Source organism: Chiloscyllium plagiosum, chromosome 1 (genome assembly GCF_004010195.1).
Source record: "Chiloscyllium plagiosum isolate BGI_BamShark_2017 chromosome 1, ASM401019v2, whole genome shotgun sequence".
In the NCBI taxonomy this organism is placed as follows: Eukaryota; Metazoa; Chordata; class Chondrichthyes; order Orectolobiformes; family Hemiscylliidae; genus Chiloscyllium; species Chiloscyllium plagiosum.
In genome coordinates this window covers 123,347,719-123,374,955 of record NC_057710.1, presented here as the reverse complement: position 1 = coordinate 123,374,955, position 27,237 = coordinate 123,347,719, and the positions used below count along the sequence as shown (strand labels likewise).

Genomic DNA, 27,237 nt, shown 5'->3' with positions numbered 1-27,237 from the left:
CTATATAGCTGCAACGTGACATCATAACTCCTATATTCAGTGTACTGACCGATGCCGACTGAGTTCTGTGTATGAGAGTACAAAGAAAAAATTTTTTAACACCTTCAGTTCCAGACATTGACAGAGGCGGTGTTCAGCAATTTTACTCTTAATTGATATGACAACCCACTGTGGATACCCAGGCTTTGACTTAGGAAACATTCAGCCTCGAAGTCCACTTTCTTAGCGGAGACTCAGTTCATCAGGATCTCAATCTCATTCTATTGCATTCATACTAGATTTTCAATGGAATATCATCAACCCAAGAGCAAGTAAACTGTTCTAATGTAATACCTATAACTTGTACAATATCTTAAATGAAAATTAGTATTAAGGTAGTGTATTGTACCTATCATTTTCATTTAGGAAATTAAGAATTCAATGCTGCTATGAATGAAAGTGTTATTGAAGGTAACTACCAATAAGTTATTTAACTTGGTACCTGCTGTCACATGAATAATTAGTATTGTGTTCAGAACATTATCAAATATTGACATATTATTCCATCCAACATCCAGATATCCCATACCTGTGGATTTGTTTGAGGCTCTTCTCCTAATTTCAGTCACCATTAAACGCGATACCTGGGCAGCAAACTGCAAGAGATCTGAAAATTTCTCCATCATGGTGCCAGGAAGAGCATTTCCAAATACCTTAAAAGTGAACAAAAGTAATACATACGAATCAATAAAAACTTACAGCAGACATGGGTGCTAAAACTGGCAGTATTAATTTTTCTATTATTAGTCTCCACCCTTCGTTACATACAACATTTGTTACCATATTTGTCCAGATACCAATCAATAGACTGACAATTTACTTATATTGTAACTTACATACTTGCGAACTAGGATACTTTTATAACTTAACAAGACAATCACCACCTTAATTTTTGAAATGTCCTTTTCAAATTATTCTGTAGCAGTTTCTGTTTAAATGTCATCTTTTGCCAAAGGCATTTAATGGCTTTACTTCCGAGCATTTCAATAATGTAGTTCATCATTTCCTCACATTGCTTACGTGTACTATTTCAATTAAACAGTAAAAACAAATATAAATAAATACTTACTACTACTTTTTGTACTGAATGTATTTCTAAGGAAATGCAATGAGACATTGTTTACCCTTTGAATTCCAGCTGAGCAGTCTTTTAAATGACTTTTAAAAGTCATACTGAATCATCAATTCCTTTTCTCCCCATAGCTGAGTGATCTGCTAAATATTTCCAGCAGTTTTTGTTTGAATTTCTTTTAGTAGTCCAAGTAACTTCTTATAGCCAAATTATTGAAAAAGCGACATCATTTGACATTATATTTAACCTTACATTTAGCTCAACTTGACTTTCCCATACGTACTTCTGCAATTTTCTGCCCTCTTCGAAAGGCGATTTACTCCCATTTCCACAATCAACAGCCCTCAATCATCCTGCAGTGACTTCTGACAATAAATGGTGAACAGATTAAATAAAGCCAAAATAATAAATCCAGAGGATAGATGTTAATACAGAGATCTACAGGAAGACTAAAGAGATTGGTAAACCATTGACAATAATTATTAGGGAGTCACAGAACTGCAGGAAGCTCAACAGGCCAATACCAATCCATTAGTCTTAGTTTCACGTAAAATAATAGAACTAATCATCAGAAGTGAAGTTGAGGATTATCTTTACCGTTAGTAACCTGGAAAATCTCTATAACAATAATCTAGTAATGGTTGTTGATATAAATTCCGAAAGGTAGATCCTAGGTGACCAAATTTCTCACCTTCTTCATGATTATAGGCAAGTCTGCAACATGTGACAGCTCGACTTCAAAAACATCTCACAAATGTCGGTTAGATAAGTTCTGATTTGTTAAGAGTCAAGGTAATCTTTTATGGGAATGGACAAGAAATTGGCTGAAGAGTGAAAACTTTTAATTGTTAAAAAAGTTACATCAGGGTGGGAGTCAAGTACACACCTGATGACTTAGATTCAAAAATGTGATGGAAATGCAGTCAGTATGCAGATAACAAATTGAGTGCAAGATTATAGGAAGAAACTCAGAAATTGCAGAATGAGTTAGCCAAACTATAGCTGTATGTACATTTCCAATATATCAAATTTATTACAGACATAAAAAAAAGAACCGTACACTGTATTCAGAAATGGCCGAAACAATTATTCTGAATAGGGCTAATGCAACAGGTAAACTGAAGAGTCCTCAAACATTTCAGTGCACACAATATTCAGTACTCTGCCCAAAACTATCCACAAAGTCAAAAGAATGCTGAACTGCATTAAAACAAAAGTTCTAGTCAGAAGAAGCTATGATCACTGTACAGCACTCTAGTCAGCCAAAATCACAAATCATTTTTGAAGCTGGTCATCTAACTGAAACAATAACTCACCTTCTCTCTGATACTTCCTGATTCAAGTAGCTCATCACTTTCTCTTTCTTTCAGATTTTCAGGATCTGCAGTATTTATTTTTGCAAGTGATGTTTTGGTTTTTGGCTCCCAAAAGATAAAAAGTACTGAACAGTGTAGAAAAGAGTCTCTGATCCAGAATGTTAAAAAGTGAATTAGAACAAAGGATGAGGGAAACTTAGAACTTTTAAAAACGACAAATAAATTAACATGGGATGTATAAAGTAATTTGACAGTAATTATATTGGAGATCATACTCCAGGACTGGTCACAACATATAAGCTAGTTAAGCACCAGCCAGTTATTTCATCAAGGCATCAAACTTCTGCCTACACATATGACCTTTCTAGGAGAGATTATGGGTCATCGATATCAGAACATTACAATGCAGAAACATCAGGCTGTATTTTGTATTTCTGAAGTCAAGGGGCCTCATGTTGCACGCTTACCTACAATCATTCTGATTGCCCCTACATTCCTTTTTTTTTTAAACATTAAGAGGAAGTTCCACATATCTGACACTAGATTCTCATCACTGCAGCTGCAAAATTGCAGATTGTGCTTCAAATCAGGCAAATCACTAGGAGCGCAGAATCGTTTGTGGGTTAGGAGGAGTGTTGCAATGCAGAAAGAGTTTTCACAGAAGTCAGCTGTTGTAGTTCACTATTTAACCTTCAGTAACACAAACAGCCACTTTGACAGCTTATATAAAAGGGTACGATATGGCAGGTATTCAGATAGGGTGACAGACGTCAAGATTGGTAGGAGAGGAAGGATAGTTCTGGTCATTCCCCAGGCTGGAATCTGGGAGTGAGAGTTCTTGATTGAAAGAGAAGGTATGGGAAGAGAGGTGGGGATAGTAGTCAGGTCCCATGGCTAGAAAGTGCCTGCTCATTTGGGCTTGGGGACATTGGTTTGGGTTAGGAATGTCTGGTCACAGTTTTGGGGGGAGTTTGGGGTGAGAGGGTCAGGGAGATGTAGTTGGGGTTTCAAATGTTACTAAACCTCCAATTAAATTACCAATGGGTGTGGAAATAATACACAAAACAAACTGAAAACTGCTGAAGATATGTCATGCTTAATCCAAGACTAAAAACACATGCGAACCTTGCAGAATGCAGATGATACTTCAGTGTGTTTATCAGAAACAAGAGTCAGGTCATTGTTGGTTCCTTCACTGAAGTATACAAGAAACAACCTGGAAAATTAAGGTTCTCTACCAACCAGCTCCTTCAATGCAATACCTCCCTCCACTGGCAAGACCTGAAAAGTGTGGACCATTTCCTACATAGAGTCATAGGGTCACAGAGACGTGCAGCACGGAAACAGACCCTTCAGTCCAACTCGTCCATGCCGACCAGATATCCTAAATAAATCTAGTCCCATTTGCCAGCACTTAACCTATATCCCTCTAAACCCTTCTTATTCTTATACCCATCCAGATACTTTTAAATGTTGTAATTGTACCAGCCTCGACCACTTCATCTGGCAGCTCATTCCATATACATACCACCTTCTGCGTGAAAAAAATTGCCTCTTAGGTCCCTTTTATATATTTCCCCTCTCACCCTAAACCTATGCCCTCTAGTTCTGGACTCCCCCACCTCAGGGAAAAGACCTTGTTTATTTATCCTATCCATGCCCCTCACGATTTTATACAGATGTACAGCATGGTAACAGACCCTTCGGTCCAACCCGTCTATGCAGACCAGATATCCGAAACGAATCAGTCCCACTTGCCAGCACCCGGTCCATATCCCTCCAAACCCCTCCTATTCATATACACATCCAGATGCCTATTTTCAAAATGTTGCAATTGTACCAACCTCCACCACTTCCTCTGGCAGCCCATCCCACACACTCACCACCCTCTGCGTGGAAAAGTTGTCCCTTGGATCTCTCATATCTTTTTCCTCTAGTTCTGGACTCCCCCACCCCAGGAAAAAGACCTTGTCTATTTATCCTATCCATACCCCTCATGATTTTATAAACCTCTAATAAGGTCACCTTCAGCCCCAACCTATTCAGCCTCTGCCTACAGCTCAAATCCTCCAACCCTGGCAATATCCTTGTAAATCTTTTCTGAACCCTTTCATGTTTCACAACAAGAGGAAAAAGGCGGTTTATTGTTAGGATGAGAAGTGAAGGGTCATTTAGGGCACTTGAGAGTTACAAGGTAGCCAGGAAAGACCTAAAGAGAGAGCTAAGACGAGCGAGGAGAGCCATGAGAAGTTGTTGAATAGGATCAGGGAAAACCCTAAAGCTTTCTATCAGTATGTATGTAAGGGATAAAAGAATGACTAGAGTAAGGATTAGGGCCAATCAAGGATTGTAGTTTGAGGTTGTGCGTGGAGTCGGAGGCAATAGGGAATGCACTAAATGAATATTTTTTTGTCAGTTTTCATACTGGAAAAAGACAATGTTGTCAAGGAGAATATTAAGAAACAGGTTACGAGACTAGATGGGATTGAGGTTCACAAGGAGGTAGTGTTAGAAATTCTGGAAAGTGTGAAAATAGATAAATCCACTGGGCCGGATGGGATTTATCCTAGGATTCTCTAAGAAGCCAGGGAGGAGGCTGCCGAGCCTTTGGCTTTGATCTTTATGTCATCATTGTCTACAGGAGTAGTGCCAGAAGACTGGAGGATAACAAATGCTGTTCCCTTGTTTAAGAGGAGTAGAGACAACCCTAGTAATTGTAGACCAGTGAGCCTTACTTCGGTTGTGGGTAAAGTGTTGGAAAAGATTATAACAGATAGGATTTATAATCATCTTGACAGGAATAAGTCGAGATGATTATAAATCCTATCTGTTATAACCTTTTTCAACACTCTACACACAACTGAAGTAAGGCTCACTGGTCTACAATTACTAGGGTTGTCTCTACTCCCCTTCTTGAACAAGGGAACAGCAGTTGTTATCCTCCAGTCTTCTGGCACTACTCCTGTAGACAGTGTCGTGAAGGATAGGTCGTGCCTCCCAAACCTTATTGGGTTCTTTGAGATGGTGACCAAACAGGCGGACGAAGGTAAAGTGGTTGATGTGGTGCATTTGGATTTCAGTAAGGCATTTGATAAGTTTCTCCATGGTAGGCTCCTGCACAAATTTCCTGAGGCATGGGATTGAAGGCAATTTAGCCTTTGGATCAGAAATTGGCTAGCTGAAAGAAGAGAGTGGTGGTTGATGGGAAATATTCATCTTGGAGTTCAGTTGCTAGTGTGTACTGCATGGATCTTTTTTGGCCCCACTGCTGTTTGTCATTTTTATAAATGACCTGGATGAGGGTGTAGAAGGATGAGTTAGTAAATTTGCAGATGAGACAAAGGTCAGTACATTAGATTAGATTAGATTCCCTACAGTGTGGATACAGGCCCTTTGGCCCAACTAGTCCACACCGACCCTCCGAAGAGTAATCCACCCAGATCCATTTCCCTCTGACTAATGCACCTAACACTATGGGCATTTCAGAATGACCAATTAACCTGACCTGCACATCTTTGGTGTGTGGGAGAAAACCAGAGTGCCCGGAGGCAACCCACGCAGACACAGGGAGAACGTGTGAACTCCACACAGTCACCCAAGGTGGGAATTGAACCTGGGTCCCTGGTGCTGTAAGGCAACAGTGCTAATCACTGTGCCACCTATACAGTTGTGGATCATGCTGAAGAATGTTGTAGGTTACAGAGAGACATAGATAAGTTGCAGAGCTGGGTTGAGAGTTTGCAAATGGAGTTTAATGGAAAAAAAAAGTGGGAAGTGATTCACTTTGGAAGGAGTAACAGGATTGCAGAGTACTGGGCAAATGGTAAGATTCTTGGTAGTGTAGATGAGCAGAGACATCTCAGTTCCATATACAGGGATCCTTAGAAGTTGCCACCCAGGTTGATAGGGCTGTCAAGGTGGCAAATGGCGTGTTAGGTTTTATTAGTAGAGGGACTGAGTTTTGGAAACATGAGGTCATGCTGCAGCTGTACAAAACTCTGGTGCAGCTGCACTTGGAGTATTGCATGAAGTTCTGATCACCAGATTATAGAAAGGATGTGGAAGCCTTGGAAAGGGTTCAGAGGAGATTTACTTGGATGTTGCCTGGTATGGAGGGAAGGTCTTATGAGGAAAGGTTGAGGGACAAGGCTGTTTTCATTAGAGAGAAGGAAGTTGAGAGATGATTTAATAGAGACATGAGATTAGATTAGATTCCCTACAGTGTGGAAACAGGCCCTTTGGCCCAACAAACCCACACCAACCCAGACCCATTTCCCTCTCACTAATGCACCTAACACTATGGGCAATTTTAGCATGGCCAATTCACCTGACCTGCACATCTTTAGACTGTGGGAGAAAACTGGAGCACCCAGAGGAAACCCACACAGACACGGGGAGAATGTGCAAACTGCACACAGTCGCCCAAGGTTGGAATCGAACCTGTGTCCCTGGTGTGGTGAGGCAGCACTGCTAGCCACCATGCCACCCTATACAAGATAATCAGAGGGTTAGATTGCAATGACAGCGAGCGCCTTTTTCCTAGGGTGGCGATAACTAGCATGAGGGGCATAGCTTCAGGACAGATATCAGAGGTGGTTTCCTTACTCAGTAGTAGGGACCTGAAACGCACTGCTGCAATTGGAGAGTCGCCAACTTTAAGGTCATTTAAATGGTCATTGGATAGCAATATGGACGAGAATGAAATAGTGTAGGTTAGATTGGCTTCAGATTAGTTTCACAGGGTGGCACAACATTGAGGGCCAAAGGGCCTGTACTGTGCTGTAATGTTCGATGTAATATCCTTCTGACAGAAAGGAGACCAGAATTGCACGCAATATTCCAAAAGTGGCCTAACCAAAGTCTTGTACAACTGCAACATGACCTCCCAACTCCTTTACTCAATATTTTAACACTCTTGACAAAGACTGACGCAGACGATAAAATTCATCGCTTTCCCCTCAGTTAGGTAAGGCTGAGTTGGCAAATTTCAGGAGCAGTGTATTTGAGGACTAAAATCTCAAACTTAAGACTAAGAACTTAGTTCAGTGGGATTGTGGTGTTCTGTGCTCAGAAGTGCTTCAGAGACTTGGACAAATGAGAGCACATGCTTCAAAGCACTGGATAAGTTCCACATCTTTTCAGTCAGTGCAGTTCAGATCATATCAGCTGCATATAAAAAAAGCCACGGCCCTGCTCCCTCCACTAAAGGAAGAGATAAAATACTATTTTCACTTTCTAAAATAAATTCACTCAATAATAATCTAATTACAATCTGAATGAACCTCCCCATTGATTGTCAGTGTCTCAGGCTGTTTGGCAGCAATTAAGAATCATCTCATTGTGCTAGTGTAAACTTCAGAACTTTAACTGTTCACACATTGAAAGAAGCAGCAATAACTTTGACTAGAATAAACTGTAAGGGACAAGGACAAACTTAGACAGGAATTGAAAACTATAAACCCTGTCTGGTAGAAGGAGGAATCAAAGCTATATAAACAAAACTGTTTTAACAATCCTTTGATAAATGGCTGCCTTCTGCCATAAGGACAAATGATTGCAGTGAAGAATTTAAGGAGTTAATCATAGGAAAGTTGCACCTTCAAACAGACAAGCCAATACTAAATGTAATAAGAAATAAACAAGCTACTTCTGATAAAAAGGCAAGACGTAGACGTAATGGTTCCAGAAGATGAGTCAATATTGTGAATGAAAAAAATCTCAAAGGATCATCAGTTTATGTCACATCTCAGACTTGAAAGTGAGAAAATTATAAGAAGAAGAATTCAAGTCCAGGATTCCTCACAGCAGAACAACACTGCACAATGATTAAACCCTGAACAAACAGAAATATAGAGTGTTAACTTGCAGCACTAATCAGGTCACAGCCAAGCTAGGTTTTGAGACTTGTTGACTGAAGGGGGTCTTATTTTGGTTGCTACAAGCAATAAAGTTTAAATAATTGTTTCAATATTCAATTGAGAGATTTCTTAATAAGTAGCCAAATTACAAGTAGCTTGTGGTAATTTACCCACAACGACGCTCTCAAAAAGGTACTTACACTGGAATCATTACTAAGGCATCATTACAAAGGCCAGAAATTATTGCCCATTCGTAATTGACTTAAGTAGTTGGGGGTAAACTTTCTCCTTGAATTGCTGTTCTTCCTGTTATAAAGATATTCCATCAATGCTGTTAAGGTTGGGCATTCTCGAATTTTGATTCACATTCACGTTATTTCTTTAATCACTGAAATTTGGAAACTTGTAAATGATGATCTTCCCACTGCATGCTGCCACAGTTCAGCTAAGTTGCATGGGTCATGTGTTTGAAAGGTGTTGAAGCCTCAGCAAGCTGGGCAGTGAATTTTGCAGTTGCTGCCACAGTGTGCCTGTGGTGGATAGAATAACTATTTGAAGTTCTGGATCAAGTTTCTAGTGTGTTTATTGGAAAGCCATCACAAAATACAGAAACTTCCGGTTTTCGTGATGGGTTTCAAAATCAAGTTTCTCAGTGAGATATCGTATAGCTTCTGAAAGAGTAGGACAACTCAGGAAACAACTTTCTGAATTCCACCCTTAACCAGGCGTGTGTAGTCAGCAATTAATCAGGTTCAGCAGAGCTGCTTTTGTGGCTTATGCCTCAAATTAGAAGTTCAAGATTTGATTTGCTAGTTTAAGAACTTTATTATTTTCATAAATGTGTGCAAATGAACATTATAAGTTTCGATATTTCTGTATCCCATTTGTCCCTATATTGCTTCTCCTCATTAGTCCTTTCAAAATTAATGACTTCAAACCTTTCTTTGCACGAAACATTTATTTATTATGTGGCTATTTCAGAAGTCAATATCCTCCTGAAGTTTTCTATTTTCATTGCGATTCACTACATTTTCAAGCTTTGTACCGCAAAACTGAAATGTTGCCTTCTACAGCAACCAAAAATATTAGGCTATTCTTTAGGGGAAATCATTGTGTATGCTCCTCCAGCCTGATATACTTTTACCACAACTGGCCAAGCTAACTTGCCCATAGTGTTCAGGGATGTGTAGGTTAGGCACATTAGTCAGGGGTATATGTAGAGTAATGGGGAATGGGTTTGGGTGGGTCACTCTTCAAAGGGTTGGTGCAGACTTGTTGGGCTGAAGGGCCTGTTTCCACACTGTAGGGATTCTTCTATCATCTTCTTCCTATCTCTTAGCCAAATTCGTAATCACATTACCACTGGTCCTTAAATTTCATAATGGGCATTAGGAAAATGATAACCTATGTGCAAATTTAAGAAAATATGTTTAGGATGTGCAGAAACCAACATTAATTACAATACATTCAGCAACGTTTTATATTTATTAAATCTAAGAAACCTTGTACAATTACTTTTTAATTATTCACTTGTGGAATAGGAGCATCACTAGCTGGGCCAGCCTTTGTTGCTCATCCCTATTTGCCCTTGAGAAGGTGGCAGTGAGTTACCTTCTTGGAACTGCTAAGGTGCATGTACTGTAGGTTGATCCACAATGCTCTTAGGGGGACAATTCAAGAATGTTAACCCAGATATAGTGAAAGAATAGCAATATATTTTCAAGTCAGGATGCTGAGTGGCTTGGGAGAAGAACTTGCGAGGAGTGGTTTTCCCATGTATCAGCTGCCTTTGTCCTAGATGGAAGTGGGCATGGGTTTGGAAGATGCCAAGGATCTTCGGTGAACATCTGCAGTGTATCTTGTAACAGTATATACTGCTGCGAGTTAGGGATGGAGGGAATGGATGTTTATGAATATGGTGCCAATCAAGCGAGCTACGCTTTGTCCTGGGCAGTGTCAAGCTTCTTGAGTGTTGTTGGAGCTGCACCCATCCAGGCAAGTGGGCAGCATTCCATCATGCTCCTGACATGTGCCTTGTAGATGATGGAGAGAGTTTGGGGAGTCAAGTGGTGAGTTACTCACCACAGTATTCCTAGCTACTGGTCTGCTCTTGTATCCACTGTTTTTGTGATAAGTTCAGTTGACTTTCCAGTCAATGGTAACCCCAAGAATGTTGATTGTGGGGGAATTCAGTGATGGTAACAGCAGTGAATGTTAAGAGGTGGTGGTTATATTGCCTCTTATTGGCGATGGTCATAGCCACACGTTTGTGTAGTGCATGTGTTATTTGTCACTTGTCAGTCCAAGCCTGGATACTGTCCAGATCTTGCTACATTTGAAAATGGGCTGCTTCAGTATCTGAGGAGTCACGAGTGGTGCTGAACAGTGCGCAATCATTGGCGAACAGGTCATGATGAAGCAGCTGAAGATGCTTAAGCCCAGGTCACTACCAAAAGAACTCCTGCAGAGATGCCCAGGAGCTGAAATGGCCGACTTCCAACAACCACAATCATCTTCATAACTGCCAGATTTTCCTGTTCTACTAAATTCATTCATGGAATGTAGATGTCACTGACCAGTTTCTTCTTCACTTCCCTAATTGCTCAGAGGACAGTTAAGAATAAACCACATTGTCTTGCCTAGGTGCACAAGGTAAGGATGGCAGATTTCCTTCCCTAAAAAGGTATTTGCGAATAAGATGAGTTTTTCCAACAATCGTTTCCCGGTCATCATTAGACTCTAAATCTCAGATTTTCTTTTATTGAATTCAAATTTCACCATCTGCCACAGCAGGATTTCAATCTGGGTTCCCAGAATTATTTCAATCAGCAGAGAGTTTGCCCCCAATACCTACGGATTTCAGTTTTATTATGGTTCCTTGATGTGCAGGGATGTCACTCTCACCTCTGGAATTCAGGTCTCTTGTCCATGTTTGAACCACAGCTGTAACGAGGTCAGCAGCTAAGTGGCCCTGGCAGAACCCAAATTGGGCATTATTGAGAAGGTTAATGGTCAGCACTGTTGATGACACCTTCCATCACTGAATTGATGATCGAGGATAGACCGAGGGGATAGTAATTGTGTGGATTTGGTTTGTTCTGCTTTCTCTGTAGAGGACATACCTGGGCAATTTCCACATTGTCAGATAGATGCTAGTGCTGTAACTGCACTGGAAGAGCTTGATGTGAACGTGCTAGTGTTGGACTGGGGTGGACCAGGTCAGAAGTCACACGACACCAAGTTATAGTCCAACAGGTTTATTTGAAATCACAGGTTTTTGGCGCACTGCTCCTTCATCAGGTGAAGTGAAGAGAAACACACAGGCACAAAATTTATATACAGAGAGATCAAAATATCATACAAATGGAGTGAGTGGAGTGACCCCAGGCTGAAGTAGTGAATAGCAAATAAAGGGATGACCTAAAATCCAATTAATTGAGGCAGAGAGATAACTACAAAAAATTAAAAATAAGATGGTGTTGGAGCCAAACCAAATGGCTGCAATAACGCTCAACCCATTGTACAAGGAATGCCCAGCTTCTGTCATGACACTACAAACTTCTTACAGAAACTTGGCACCGACAGACCAGTGAAACCAGGAGCATTCCGCATCACAATGGACGTTTCGGCCCTCTACACCAGCATCCCCTACAACGACAGCATTGCTGCAATGGCCTCTGTACTCAACACCAATAATTGTCAACTTTCAGGCGCCATCCTACAATTCATCCACTTCATCCTTGACCACATCTTCACCTTCAACAACCATCTCTTCATCAAGACACACAACAGCCATTGGGGTGCATATTTGGTCCCCATATACCAACATTTTCATGTTCAGGTTTCAACAAGACTTCTTAGCTGCATAGAACCTCCAACCAACACTATACACCTGACAGACAACATTTTCTTCCTTTGAATTCATGGTGAAGAACGCTGAAACAACTACACACCACTATTAACAAGTTCTGTCCCACCAAACTTACCATGGACTACTCTTCAGAATCAGTATCATTCTTGGACACACAAGGACTGACACCTCAATACCTCAGTCTCCCGCAAGCTCACAGATAACCTCCCAATGCTACACTTCTCTAGCATTACAACACTGGGTAAAGCCTCCTGCTTAATTTAAACCAGCAACACCGAAAAGATTTATCCCATGCAGTAACCTGTAAAAATTCGAGAAGTGAAGAACTATTTAAAGTAAAAATTAACTTTATTTCTTAAGGTATAAAAGAGAATAATTAACTGACAACTATTTACAATTCCTTCCTCTACCCATCTTCTACCTTCTCCTTCTACAATACTAGTCTGATAAAATCCCAAACCAACACCCTCCCCAACTCCCGAATTAAGATTTACCAAAAATTCAAGGTTTCAAAACCAGTCAGCTACCGATCCTTCTCTTCCTCGGTCATCTTTTCTTCTTAGGGATTTCTGTTTCACAGGGCACTGATCAATAAAATACCTTTAAGAGGGCTATTTTCTGGGCAGCCTGCAGATGCTTGTGGCTTAGCAGTGTTCCCCCCAACTGTTCAATTTTCCCTGGTCTTATACCTTCCAAAGCAATAGATTGTGTCATTGGCTTATTAAGATTGTTAATATATTAAATTCAAACCTGATCGGAGTTTGGTATTTTGAGGTATAATTTAAACTGATTGATCTAATTCGAATCTGTTTTGTCGTTTCCAGGCAACCCAGCTTTCGACCAAGTGTTACATTGTTATCTTATTCAGAACACTTGGTGCTGTCAAGTAGTTCTGGTAGCTTTTAACTCTCAAAAGGTACAGTACACCCACATCTTCATAACTAGCTTCCACCCTGTTAAAGGTAGAATAGGTTAAAGAAGCCATCCCCTATGGACAAGCCCTGCGTATATACAGGATCTGCTCAGACATGGAACACCACAAAGGACACTAAAGGATGCCTTCATAAGAATGGGATACGGTGCTCAATTTATCAATCACCAACTCTGACATACCACACAGTGAAAATCCGCAACAATCTCTTCAGAAGACAGACAGGATACAACCGATAGAGTACCCTTTGTCATCTAGTACTTCCCCGGAGCAGAGCAACTATGCCATCTTCTTCATAATCTTTAATATGTCATTGATGACAACACACATCTCACCAAGTTATCCCTACGCCTCCACTTCTCGCCTTCAAACAACTGCCAAATCTTAAACAAACAATTGTTCACAACAAACCCCACAGCCTTCAGGACATCAAACACAACACCACAACCCTGCCACTGCAACCTCTGCAAGTCATGCCAGATCATCGACATGGATACTACCATCACACATGGAAACATCACCTACCATGTATATAGCAGATACTCATGTAACTCGGCCAATGGTGTCTACCTCACACGCTGTAGGCAAGAATGCCCCGAGGCATGGTATATCGGCAAGACCATGCAGATGTTATGACAACCGATGAATGGACAGTCTGCAACTTTTGCCAGATAGGAATGTTCCCTCCCAATTAGGGAGCACTTCAGAAATCAAGGACATTCAGCCTCCAAACTTCAGGTAAGTGTCCTCCAAGGCTGCCTTTCAGATACACAACAATGCAAAATCACCGAGCAGCAACTAATAGCCAAGTTCATGAAGACGGCCTCAAACGTAACCTTGGGTTCATGCTGCGCAACATGTAACCCCACCACACTGTTCTGTATTTGTAAAATCTTCCTTACTATCCTGTTTTGATACCATCATTTCGATAACTTATGATCTCAAACTTAATTTGTACAGTTTTGGATTACTAGGTACTTTGGCTGGAAACTCAACATGCGACTCTTATACATAAGATGTTATTCCAACCAATTGGTTTGTCTCCAGCACTATCTTATTTTTAAATTTTTTCTAGTTCTCACAGCTTCAATTAATCGGATCATACATCATCCCCTCACTTGCTATTCAGCTGTTGACACTTTACGCACACCGTGTGACACTCGCGATCACCTGTAGAGACTTTCTATTTTGCCTTTGGACACTCCACTCACACTATTTGTACAATCTTCTGATCTCTCTGCATACACGTTCTGTGTTGTGCTTCTCTTCGCTTCACCTGAAGGTGCAGCATTCCAAAGACTTATGATTTCAAATAAACCTGTTGGACGATAACCTGGTGTCATGTGACCTCTGACCCAGAAGTGGTTTGGCTAGGGGAGCAGCAAATTCTAGAGCATAAGTCTTCAGTACTGTTGCCAAAATGTTGTCAAGGCCCATAGCCTTTGCAGTATCCAGTGTCTCCAACCGTTTCTTGATATCACATGGAATGAATCAAACTGGCCAAAAATTGGAATCCCTGACACTGGAGACCACTGCAGGCGGCAGAGATGGATCATCTGAGATTGCCATGAATGTTTCATCCTTATCTTTTCCAGCACTGATCTATTGGTTTCTTCTAACAGTGAGAAGCAGATATTCGTGCAACATTCTCCTACACTAAGTTGTTTAATTATCCACCACCATTCACAATTGGATATAGCAGGATTGCAAAGCTTAGATCTGGTCTGACTGTTGGATAGTTTACCTCTAATCTCAGGAATAATTTTATCCCTGATAGGAAACTGAACGGCCTATCAGCCATATATCCCTGTTCATTTTCAGAACAGGGGTTTAACATTTGAAACTTCATAGCCCTCTGGCATTATTTCCATATCCAAACATACCACAACCTAGAATGCATCCTAACTGTGATGTGGAGTTACCAGTGTTGGACTGGAGTGGACAAGATCAGAAGTCAGACAACACCAGATTATAGCCCAACAGGTTTATTTGAAATTTGAAAGCTTTCAGAGTGCTCCTCCTTTGTCAGGTGAAGTCAGCGCTCCGAAAGCTTGTGATTTCAAATAAACCTGTTGGACTATAACTGAGTGTCGTGTGACTTCTGATCACATCTTAACTAGATTAGGTAGTTTTTCTACTTTATGCACTAACTACCTTTTAAGTTTAACCCTCTTTATCCCATAGTCCCTGCATCATACTCCAGTATGTGGCACTGACAGAATTCATTATTAAAAAAGCCGAAAATAAAACCCACTAATTTAGTTTATCTACTTTTGCAAGGGGATTTCATTTTTGGCTCTAAAAACACTATCCTTCCTGTGACTATGCTTTTAAACAAGAAGCCTCTTTGGTTTTAGGTATGCTATTTTTAGGTTGTTTTTTTTGTAACATGGAATAGCTATGAATTGAATTTGCAACTTCTTAAACAAATTTCACTGACATACTTAACAACTGTTTATCATAACAATTCAGAGATTTTTTACAATAGAATGGGGAAAAAAAATCACCCTTCAAAGCAATCAGCATAGGTTAAAAGCATTTTGCTTGAAATCGACAATTTCCTATTCAAGAAAGTAAGTTAGTGCTTAATCATGTTTAAACCTATAGTATAAATTCACCCTCCAAAAGTTTGGTTGCTTTTTTACAAATATCTCACAGCATGTTATTGTGTCAAATAGGCTACTGTACATGGTTTCTTCCCTCTGGATAAGCTGAACATTAAATCACATGATTTTCATTTTAAAAAGTTTAATAACACCTCTTGCTGCTCAGAGGTGAAAGTGGTTACAGACAAGGGAGTCTCAGACAAAGGAATCAGGTATCCAGTCACTTTTTATGACATGTAATTAGATGTAAATGTTTCGTGCCATTTCACATGGGGGGAGTTATTAGATATCGAGTGGTGGAAACATTTTTTCCTTTCTTCCTGCTTATCATTATGGCTGGAGAACAACATATTCCTCTGAAATCACCAAAGGAACTCCAGCATTTAATTCAGTTTGGGAGAACAGGAGCAATGTGCATGGATTAGCAATGCAGAGGCCTAGACTATAGTTCTGGGGGGACATCGGTACAAATTCTTCTATAACACCAGATCGAACATAAATTCATTAAATTAAAAGCTGGTCATGGGCTCTTGTGGAGCCAGAAGGCCTAGGTTCAAGCCTCACTTGCTATCTGAACAAGTTAACTAAAAATATCTAAAAGCTAATGTAATATTGACCATGAAATCAGTGGGGTTTTTTGTTCCAACTATCAACAATCTGGCTAAGGTCTTTTAAGGAATGAAAATGTCTTTCTCATCTGGTCTAGCTTAAGATGATACCAGTCTGACAACAGTGACACCTCTGAAATAGCTTAGCAAGGTACTCAGTGGTATCAAACCGGTATTAATGTCTAAAGAAAGGAATGAAACCAGACGAACCACACGTCAGCCTCTGCACCAGAAACAACAGCAGCAAGCCAGCCAAGTCAACTTTTCAAAATTGTCCTTACTAATATCTGGGAGCTTGATCTAAAAACAGGAGAGCTGTCCCACAATCAACTACAGCCTGACAGTCCCTTCAGACAATGTCCCAGATGGCATCACCACCTTCCTGGATATGCCCTATTCCATCTATCCTTCCAGGACAGACCCAGAGATACCAACAAAATGGCATACAGTTGGAAGGAGTGGTCTTGGGACTCCTCAGAACGTAGTACATACACCCATTAAGTCTCAAAATGGGAAGTGAAATACTACCAACAAAGCCCCTTGACAGTTACATCACCAACAACCACCCTCCCCTCAGCTAAATGAATTAGTACTCCTCCACGTTCAATACTAACTGAGGGTGGAAAGGGCACAGAAGAGACCCATCACCAAGATTAACTCAGTCGCACCAAAATTGATGAAGCTGACTGAGTTCTAAACGTTGTAGCTGCTGGATTGAAGCTACAGCAGGTGGTTAAAAAAAACAATAAAACAAAGCACTCTTGTCCTTGTCCAATCTTTATAATGCACTGAACCGTGATGGTGTTGGTTGGAGTGACTACTGCACAGTCCTTGTGGAGGCAAAGGCCCATCTCTACATTGAGGATATCCTCCAGATGTTATGTAACACGAACACTGTGCTAAATGTGATAGGATTTCAAACAAATCTAAGTCAAAACTGGGCATCCTTGAGACGCTGTAGGGTACCAATAGCAGAATTGTGTGCAGCCATGATCTGTAACCTTACAGACCAACATATCTACCACTGTTCTATTACCACCATGCTGCAGGATCTAACTTTACTCCATGAAGAATGGAGGTGGTCATACTAGGAGCAACACCAGGCATACCTAACAATGAGATATTGACCTATTGAAATTACAAAACACTTGTATGTGAAATAGCTGAAGTGACATGTGAGAGACAGAGCTAAGCGATTCCATAACCAACAGATCAAACCTAAGTCGTTCAGTCCCGTCAAACACCATTGTGAATGGAAGTGGACAATTAACTGAATGAGTTAGTGTCACAAATATCCCTTTCTACAATGGGTGGCAGTGGGGGAAGATCAACACATTAGCAATGAATAAAGCTGAAGCATTTGCAATCATCTTGAACCAAAAGTGCTGATAGGATGATCCATTTCATCTTGCTCCTGAGGTATCCAAAATCTCAATTTCAGCCACTTCAGTTCACTCCATGTGATATCAAAGAATGGCTGAAGGTACTAGATACATCATCCATGGGGCCTTGTCAACATTCCAGAGAAAGTACTGAACCCATGCTCTAGCGTTAGATCAGACTTATTGTTATGTAGCTATCATAGCTATAACACTGCCTAACCATATTGAAAATTCCACAGGCACGCCCTGCCTGCAAAAAGCACAATATATCCAACCCAGGAGACGAGTTGCTTACCACAGAATTCCTTGCCTCAAGCCTTGCCTTGCAGCCATAGTATTTAAACAGCAGGTTCAGTTTAGTTTCTGTTCACTTGTAGCTCCCAAGGAGTGGATAGTGGGGAATTCTATAATGGTAATTCCATTGAATATCAGGAGAAATAGTTAAACTCGTTGTTGGAGATGCTGACATTGCACGACACTTGTGTTGCTTGAATATACCTTGCCAGTTATCAGCCCAAGCCTAGATTTTGTCTATACCTTTCTGCAAATGGGCATGAACTGTCATTTCTGAAGGACTGACAATTGTGCAGTCAGCAGCTAGCATTCACATTTGTGACCATCTGATGGAGGGAACAATATGTGAAGACAGAGAAAGCCAGTAACAACAGCCTATTAACATGGGGACCAGCAGGGAAAGTAGGATGATCAGCAGTTTAGTGTGAATAGAGTTAAGCGTTCAAGAAGTGAGTCTCAATTCACAACACAATTACACTAAAACCAGCTAGGTTTTCTTTTACCTGAAGGTTTCCAAATGTGCACATGTTGATAACGTACACCGAAAAAAATAAACACACTCTGAAAAGCACTGCACCATGTAGCTAAATTTTTAAAACACAGTTCAATAAGGGCACATTTCCTCTATTTTGGGGAGAGTTAATTATTTACATAGTTAAGATTTAAAGGGCATATACAGTACTATTTTTGTGGTGCATAAATGCTACCTACCATGCCAGTACTGTAATTAAATATGCTAAAATACAGCAATTAAAAGAGGCTGTTATTTACAGCCAATTAAATATTTAAGTGTTTACCTAACCCTCACATTAAGACACAGGAATTGTGCTTCAAGCTTTAAACTACCCAGAAACTTCCCTTCAACTCTTTGCTGTTAAATTTCTAATCATTATTACAGAATTGACTGAAAAAACAAACTAATTGATCATAGAAATGTCCTTCATCAATATTCTTTTTTAGTTCCAATTCTTCTATCTCTGCTGACAGCAATGTTGCAATTGTAAAGGGTTATTTTTCCAATTAAATCTTAGATGCTCAAGGGACAAAAGCATTATTTTTGATGGCTCTGGAACCTGGGTCTCAACTGAACTTTAAGACAGTGCATTCTACCTTGGTCACGGTTGGAAGGAAACTGACAATTAACTTAAGTGAGCTCAAGTGGTATGGATCAATCTAAAAATATCTAGTGAGAGGGTACGATTACAAACACAAATCATGAAGTATAGGACATGTAGAGAATCCAATAATTGAGGAACTGATGTTTTGCACGGTGAACATTCCATACAAGAAGAGGAGCTGAAGTATAATTGCAATGTGCAATGGGTATACTTCACCACTGAATCTCTGTGAACACTCGATACTAAAAGGCATTGATACTAAAAGGTATTACATTGAGTCCTGTAGTATCTGTTCATTTCCATTCCTGAATAACAATTTTATAATCTAAGCTGACAGCACAATGGGTCAGTGGTTGTCACTGCTGTCTCAGCTCCAGGCACCCGGGTTTAATTCCAACCTTGGGCAACTGTCTGTGTGGAGTTTGCACATTCTCCCTGTGTCTGTGTGGGTTTCCTCCGGCTGCTCCGGTTTCCTCTCACAATCCAAAGATGTGCAGGTTAGGCGAATTGGCCATGTTAAATTGTCCACGCTGTGCAGGGAAGTGTAGGTTAGGGGTATGAGTTAGGGGTAAATGTAAGGGAATGGGTGTGGACTTTTTGGGCCAAAAGGTCTGTTTCTACACAGTAGGGGTTTAATTCTGGTGGTATTATTAGATAAGTCAGATCCCAAGCTGAAATCTGGTTTTGTAGGTCATTTTGCTTACTTGGTTTTAAACGAGATAGTCTTTACTGACCCACAATCACAGAATGTTGGTGATTTGGTTTCAATAATAAAACACAAAAAAAATTAGAACAAACCTAACTATTTACATATAATACAAGTTTAAAGATTTCAAAACAATATTATTAATTCCACAGTATTTACAGAAAATTCCATCCTCTGTCACATTCACAAGGTTTGATTTAGCTGTGGATTAAATTTTCCAGTTTAAAGAACCTGACCGCCTTTTCCTTAAACTTTCATGTAAATGAGCACAGACTTTCACAGCTAGAAATAATTCCTTCATTGTTTTTAACCAAATAGAGTCATAGAGTCAGAGGTGTACAGCACGGAAACAGACCCTTTGGTCCAACTCGTCCATATCCCAACCCAATCTAGTCCTGCCCGACAGCATCTAGCCCATATCCCTCCAAACCCATCCTATTCATATACCCATCTGGATGCCTTTTAGATGTGGCAATTATATTAGCCTCTACCACTTTCTCTGGCAGCTCATTCCATATATGCACCTCCCTCTGCGTGAAGAAGTTGCCTCTTAGGTCTCTTCTATATCTTTCCCCTCTCACCCTAAACCTAAATCTGGAACTTACAAACTAAATTCCTTACATTGAGCAAACCTGTTTTTAAACTATTTTAAACTATCATCCATCTGGAGCAAATGTGTCTCACATGCAGCTTCAGTCAAACAACCCAAAAAGGCTTTTTATAAGCTTTGGGTGTTTCCCAAGCTAAAAAACAAAATGGAATCTTGTAACCAGAGCCTAATGCCCAAGATTGGTTTATTTTGATTAAACAAAAACTCTCCCAATGCAAATAAAACCCCATTACTCACCAGGAAGCCTCTCTCTTATACCATGTTTTAAAAGATATCACCATGGCTACAAAAATATTTACAACTTAATATTAAAACCCTTCAGAGACACACAGCAAAGCCATGTGCCGCTAGTTAAAAATCCAAACTCGAAAATAAATAAGATATTAATACCACAAATCACATTACAACAGAGAAACTTTAAAAATTCTAATTTCCTTATTTGTATCTGGAGGCCCAATTTTTAGTCAATCAATACCTACAAGCTTTGGGTCATTTGCAAATTTTGAAGTCACACCTTGGTCATCCACATCAAGGCAACAGACCAGGGTGTTAGGACTTTAAGAAACTTCTTCCAGTCCAAAATACAATTATTCACAATTATTCTGTTTGTCACTCAGCCAACTTTGCATCTGTGTTATCATTTTCCTTTCAAATTATGGATCGTAACTTTGTTACGTCTTGTGTAGCCCTCTTTCATGCGTCATATCAACTGCATTATCCTTATCAACCTTTTGTTATTTCAAAGATCTCAATTAATTGGCAAATATGATTTGCTTTCAACAAATCTATGTAGTATTTTCCAAAAAATGTTACACTTGTCCATAGCTAATTTCGCTCTTGATTACGGTTTCCAAAGCTTTTCTTGTACCAAAGTTAAACTGCTTGGTATGAGCAGTATTTCAGAGTAAAGATGAAATCTACGAAAACCATGCAATATACGTAAAGGCTTTGAAAATTCAAAAACATTGTTGTAAGAAATCTATTATTTTTTAACATTCAGAAGAAAGAAAAGTGAAAAAATATAAGAGAGCACTGACACACAACTCAAATTTACAATACAATCCATTTGTGAGGTTGTCTTGCCAACATTAAAAAAGTACTTTCAACAGCAATGTCAGCCAAACTAATCCTTTCTTGGAAAAGTAAAATGACCCTAAAAGCAACGCAAACCTCAGCACACAGTGAGCATTACTTAGAGACCACAAACTATATTAAATGGTACATAGGCATGCCTAAGAGAATCAAAAAGTTAAAGGAACTAATTACATTGATGAACAACAAGCAACAATATAAAATTTCACTGTTATTCATCTTTATTTCATTTCTGTCTCAGTTTTAATTTTTGAAGACCAATTTTTTTCGTTGTGTAAAGTTTAAGGTTTTATTTTGTGACCAGCTTTCACTATCCCAGTGCTAGCTGAATGCCTGCACTCACCCGGTTGAAAACTGGCAGCATCATGTACAGCTTTTCCTCCTGTTCCTTCTGGGTCATGTGCCTTGGTGAATGACACAGTTCCATGAAGAGGCGGCGTAAGTGCATAAGGCCAAGTGCATTATCCTGAGGACTACATTCTTCCTGCCGTGGACGGCCCATGATCCTTTTCACCATGTTCATTTTTCCCAATTTCCTGAAAACACGATCAATCCTGTTAAATAACAGTTTTAGTGTTAATGCAGTTAACTGAGATCAGGTATTTTTACATCCAGCTCTAATTGCATATTAATCTCTATATTCAACAGAATTATTAATAATTATTGATAAAAGAGTCACTAATAATTTTCTAAAAATTTCTGAAATAGATCTTTCTGTACAAGACTTAAGATGTTTCTGAACTTGCAACATTAATAAATAGCAAAAGGCAGTTGATAACATTTGCCACTGATGTGGAAGAACATCTCAGCATTCTTGGGAGGATCAAAGTATTTACTACAGGATCAGTACATACCACAGACACAGACCATTCAAGCTTGAATACTGGATTTCAAATGGGGTAGGGGTAGTAGAATAGGTGTCTAGGAGCTATTTTGTTCCAGGTTTATTGGACATTTTAATAAGGTGCTTGTCACCAAATCACATCTCACCAAATAAATGACATATTGCAAAATATTAAACCCTCAAATCCCATTTGAAACAAATAAAAAGCTTATATCTCTCTGCCCCCTCTCTTTAGATCACCAACCAGAATAACTGAACATTTATACCCAACAAGACTAAAAATACTTAAGATACAGGTTTCATTTATATCAGAAATAGCAAAAAAAAACTTAACAGTAGTAAAGAAAATTTGAGAAAGCTTAGTTATGCTGTTTCAATTAAAAAACTACTTTGCAACACACTCATTGGACTGCTTCCTCCCAATGCAAAATTAACTCAAAATCATCAATTAATACACGATGATTTTGAACAGGATTACAAAAAACAACAACTTCATCATTCTGACCCTGCTCCCACCAAACAGCCGATCACAGAACTTCAATTCCTAGCTCTCAAGATAAATAATATTAACAGTTTTATTTCAGGTGCTGTCACACCCTCCTTCAACCTGTCACCCCACACATTCCAATTTTTAAAGTTTTATCATTAAGTATTATTTATTCTCAGAATAACAAATCATTTTCAGACTTACCAAATGGCAAGTTAGCAGCAACAAATTGACTGAAGTCATGGACATACTACATGTTCCAGACACAACTACAGGAAGTGTCACCAGCAACATAGCTTTGAATTCCAGATTTCAGAAGTTAAGCAGGGGCTGGAATTACTGGTCTGCATCATGAGACAAAGAACTACGCAGACAGCATGTATTAGGAGGTAGTCACATTACATATTAAAAGCATGCAGGCAGAGGGGGGAATGGGAGACTGTACAGTCTAAAAAACAGACGGGTAGCACCTTCCAGTCCTCGAGTTCCATAGAAGGGTCACTGGACTCAAAGATCACCTTGTTTCTCTCTCCTAAGATGCAGCTGGACCAGCAACTTATGCTTTTGTCCCAAGTCTATTCTGCTTTTCAACTGATATTCCTATTTGGAAACCAATACAGCCAGAACAAAGTCCATGCACAATGCATGTATCAGCTGTCACAGGAGAGGGGGGAATGGAAAGGCAATAATGTCAATGGGCAGCAGTCATTGGTTGGATTTTTTGTAGGCCACCAATTAGCAATGGTAGGCTCAGGCATAGTACAAGTCAGGAGATGAAACACGCTCATACCTTGTGCAATGGAGTAATCATGGATGACTTCAATCTACATATATATGAGGTAAACCAACTGACAACACTGTGGAGGACAAATTCCTGGAAGGTCTTAGGGATTGAAACAGTCTTATGTAATGAGAAAGGGCAAATTAATAACCATTTTGTAATTTTACATTACGTTTGAATGTGACCTGGTTCAATCTGAAACAATATTTGAAAAAAGGGAAACTGTGAAAATATGAGGCTCAAAAAGGCTGGGCTGGATTGGGAAAATACATTCAAAGACATGCCTCTACATGGACGATGGATAGTCTTGAAAGAACTTTTACATGGCTCATAGCAACATTATATCGCTACGCAAGAACTCAAAAAGGTTAGCCAACTGTGGCTGACAAAGAAAGGAAAGGCTTATAAGGTGACCTGAAATAATAATCAATGTACTATAATTGAAGGAGCAAGAAACTGATAAGGAAAGTAGAATAAAAATGCAGTTTGCAAAAAATAAAACACAAATGGACTATTACAGCTTCTATACAAAAAGGAAATATTTGACTAAGAAGCAATTCCATTAAAAGTAGTGCCAGGAGAATTTATAACAAGGAATAGAGAAATGGCAGAGAAGCTGAATGATTGCTTTATGTCTGTTTCTATCAAGGAAGATGCAAGAAATCTCCCAGAATAAGAGATTCAAATGACTAGGGAGAATAAGGATTTCAAGGAAAGGATTAGTAAGGAAATGATGCTAGAGAAATTAATAGGACTTTGAAAATTGATAAGTCATCAGAACCTGATGGTTCACATCCAGAGTACTGAACAAGGTAACTACAGAAATAGTCAATGCATTGCTATTCAATTTCTAAAATTCCATAGATTTTGGGAACTACAAAGAGGAGAACTACAAACCTATATCAGCCTTACATTAATAGCAGGAAAAACATATAAAGCTATCATAAAGGACATGATAAATGGTCACCTGGGTTAAAAGAAAATTGATCTGATTGGGCCTTAGTATGCATGGATTTGCAAATGTGAATGGTAGATGATAGCCATTTGAAACAAACAAAAATAGAAATTGCTGCAGAAACTCAGCAGATCTGGTAGCATCTGTGGAGAGAAAGCATAGTTAATATTTTGAGTTCTGTGATCCTTCTTCAGATTGCAAATGAGAAGTTATATTTGATAAGCGTAGGAGTTTCTTTTGAGGATGTCAGCAACAAAACTAATAAAAGGGAAGTCAATGGATATATTTCCAGAAAGCTGCTGATTAGGGCCCCTGCCCCAGTCATCTCTTTAGCACCCACCACAAATTTTGTTCCCTAACCATCAAATCCATCTTTCTTCATGGTCGCTGCCTGAAGCTGAACCAGACATTTACAATGTTAATACAATATTCATACTTCAGATGAACTTCCAAAACCATAGTTGTTCCACCACCTATTAATACTTCAGTAGTATTGTCTGCTCAATTGTTTTGCTCATCTTCCATCTTCTCATTTATGCTTTTGTTATCGATACAGACCTAAATCTTGTAGGGGTTCATTCTCCTTACTACTTTTCTTTAAACCAGTGCATCACAACCTATTCTCAATTTTAACACTTGAAAGCTAGTCAGTTTTGATATAACGCAATCGTTCCGGTCTCGTCCGATCTTACACTATAAGAAAATCACACAACAGCCATGGCATTTAAACTAATGGGGCCAGCATTGTATTATAGCCAATAGAGACAAGGAAAGTTCACATTCTACAAACAACAGTCTACATTCTTCAATCGCACAAAAGCCGATTCACGTTAAAGAAACACACATTATAGCAGAACTGACTGCACCTAGTCCCAAATACCAACAAAAAGAAAACAGCAATAAAGCATTGTAGCATTCAGCATAAAATTAATGTATCAGATCAACATGTGCAATATGAAAATTTGAAATGAAAATCCTCAGCCCTTAGGGCCATGAATTCCTCTTCCTAACATCCCAGTGATGCAAACATGCCTGCAGAAGCCTGTTTGGCCATGCCCAACCCAGAAGACACCCTATGACCCCCACCACCAAAAGCCTAACAGGGAGACCTGGAGTACATCAATTCAAAAGCAATACTCACAATAGATGCTGTCCAATGCCATCAATCCGCTACACCTCACCTAACAGCACGTCTGACCACAATTTCGGAGACTCTCAGCAAGTCAACACAAGCAATTTTTAAATCAACACCTTAATTCTATTCTATGCATCCACCTTTCAAAAAATATAGTTTGGAAGGGGCCTGAACAGAAACAAAGTGTCCAAAATCAACAATTCTTTACAAATTAGCAGTACAATATAGCATTAATATAAGAAAGCATGTGAACTCAAGTACCAGAGATGCTCCTCTTGAATTCTAGATGATATCAGACTCTCATCCCTTTAAACGGCCATCCTGAACAGCAATTGCAACTAGGCAAGTTTAAAACAATCCTTAATGATGAAATAATACTGGAAAATACTGTAATTGGCTACCTTTAGTAAACTCAAAAATTCGACCTATACTAGTACATCAAAACTACTATTTTAACAAAAGAAAATGTGTTATATTCTGTAAATGAGCATAAAGTTCAGTATCTTTAAAATTTTTGTACAGTACATTTAATGGGACCTGTTAGTGCATTCAGTATACAAAAACAGAAGCAAGAAGTCTTTCCTGAAATGAAGCCCCCCCCCAGCTATACCTTCTATGAATTGTACAGTCCAAACCAAGCAGTGATACCGGGGGGGTCTAAATCACCAAAGATTTAGTTGGTTGTTCATCTTCTGGTAGCTTTGCCAACTTTGAACATCTCACCTCAACTCTTGCATTTCACTTAATGTAGATTGGCTTTGGGCTAGATTTGGTGAATTATTCACTGCAGAATTCCCAGCCCCTGACCTTTCCTTCTAGCTACAGTGGTTATTCAGCTGATTTTCTGAGGCTCAGTTAATAGGCCTCGAGCAACCCTGATCATTTTGCTTTATGCTACACATGACACAAACCAATGGAGAGAGTTCATTGATTCCCATTAAGATCAATCTTCTTAGGGATCCTTGGTGCCAAATTCAGTCAAATGTTATTGTAATGTCAAGGGCAGTCACTTGCAATTCATGTCACTTCTGTAACTCTATTAGTCATAGAGATGTACAGCATGGAAACAGACCCTTCGGTCCAACTCGTCCATACCAACCAGATATCCCAATCCAATCCAGTCCCACCTGCTAGCACTTGGCCCATATCCCTCCAAACCCTTCCTATTCACATACCCATCCAGATGCCTTTTAAATGTTGCAATTGTACCAGCCTCCACCACTTCTTCTGGCAGCTCATTCCATACACATAGAAAAATACAGCGCAGTACAGGCCCTTTGGCCCTCTATGTTGCGCCGATCCAAGCCCACCTAACCTACTTGGCCCAGTATCCTCCATATGCCTACTCAATGCCCGTTTAAATGCCCATAAAGAGGGAGAGTCCACCACTGCTACTGGCAGGGCATTCCATGAACTCACGACTCGCTGAGTAAAGAATCTACCCCTAACATCTGTCCTTATACCTATGACCCCTCAATTTAAAGCTATGCCCCCTCGTAATAGCTGACTCCATACGTGGAAAAAGGTTCTCA

The 27,237-nt window shown here is 39.6% G+C and overlaps 1 protein-coding gene across 5 annotated transcripts in view; it reads right to left on the bottom strand.

The window, feature by feature from the left end:
• Positions 1-27,237, bottom strand: part of wdfy3 (WD repeat and FYVE domain containing 3) — a 402,022-nt gene that overhangs the window by 301,608 nt on the left and 73,177 nt on the right. For 4 of the 5 annotated variants that reach the window (XM_043696098.1, XM_043696088.1, XM_043696116.1 and 1 more), the window contains 2 exons: positions 21,847-22,057; positions 569-692 (listed from right to left, as the gene is read on the bottom strand). In XM_043696098.1, the coding sequence (XP_043552033.1) occupies positions 569-692; positions 21,847-22,026 (304 nt within the window). In that variant the 5' untranslated portion in view covers positions 22,027-22,057. The remainder of the gene's footprint in view (positions 1-568; positions 693-21,846; positions 22,058-27,237) is intronic. The other variant, XM_043696108.1, reaches the window with a different exon arrangement.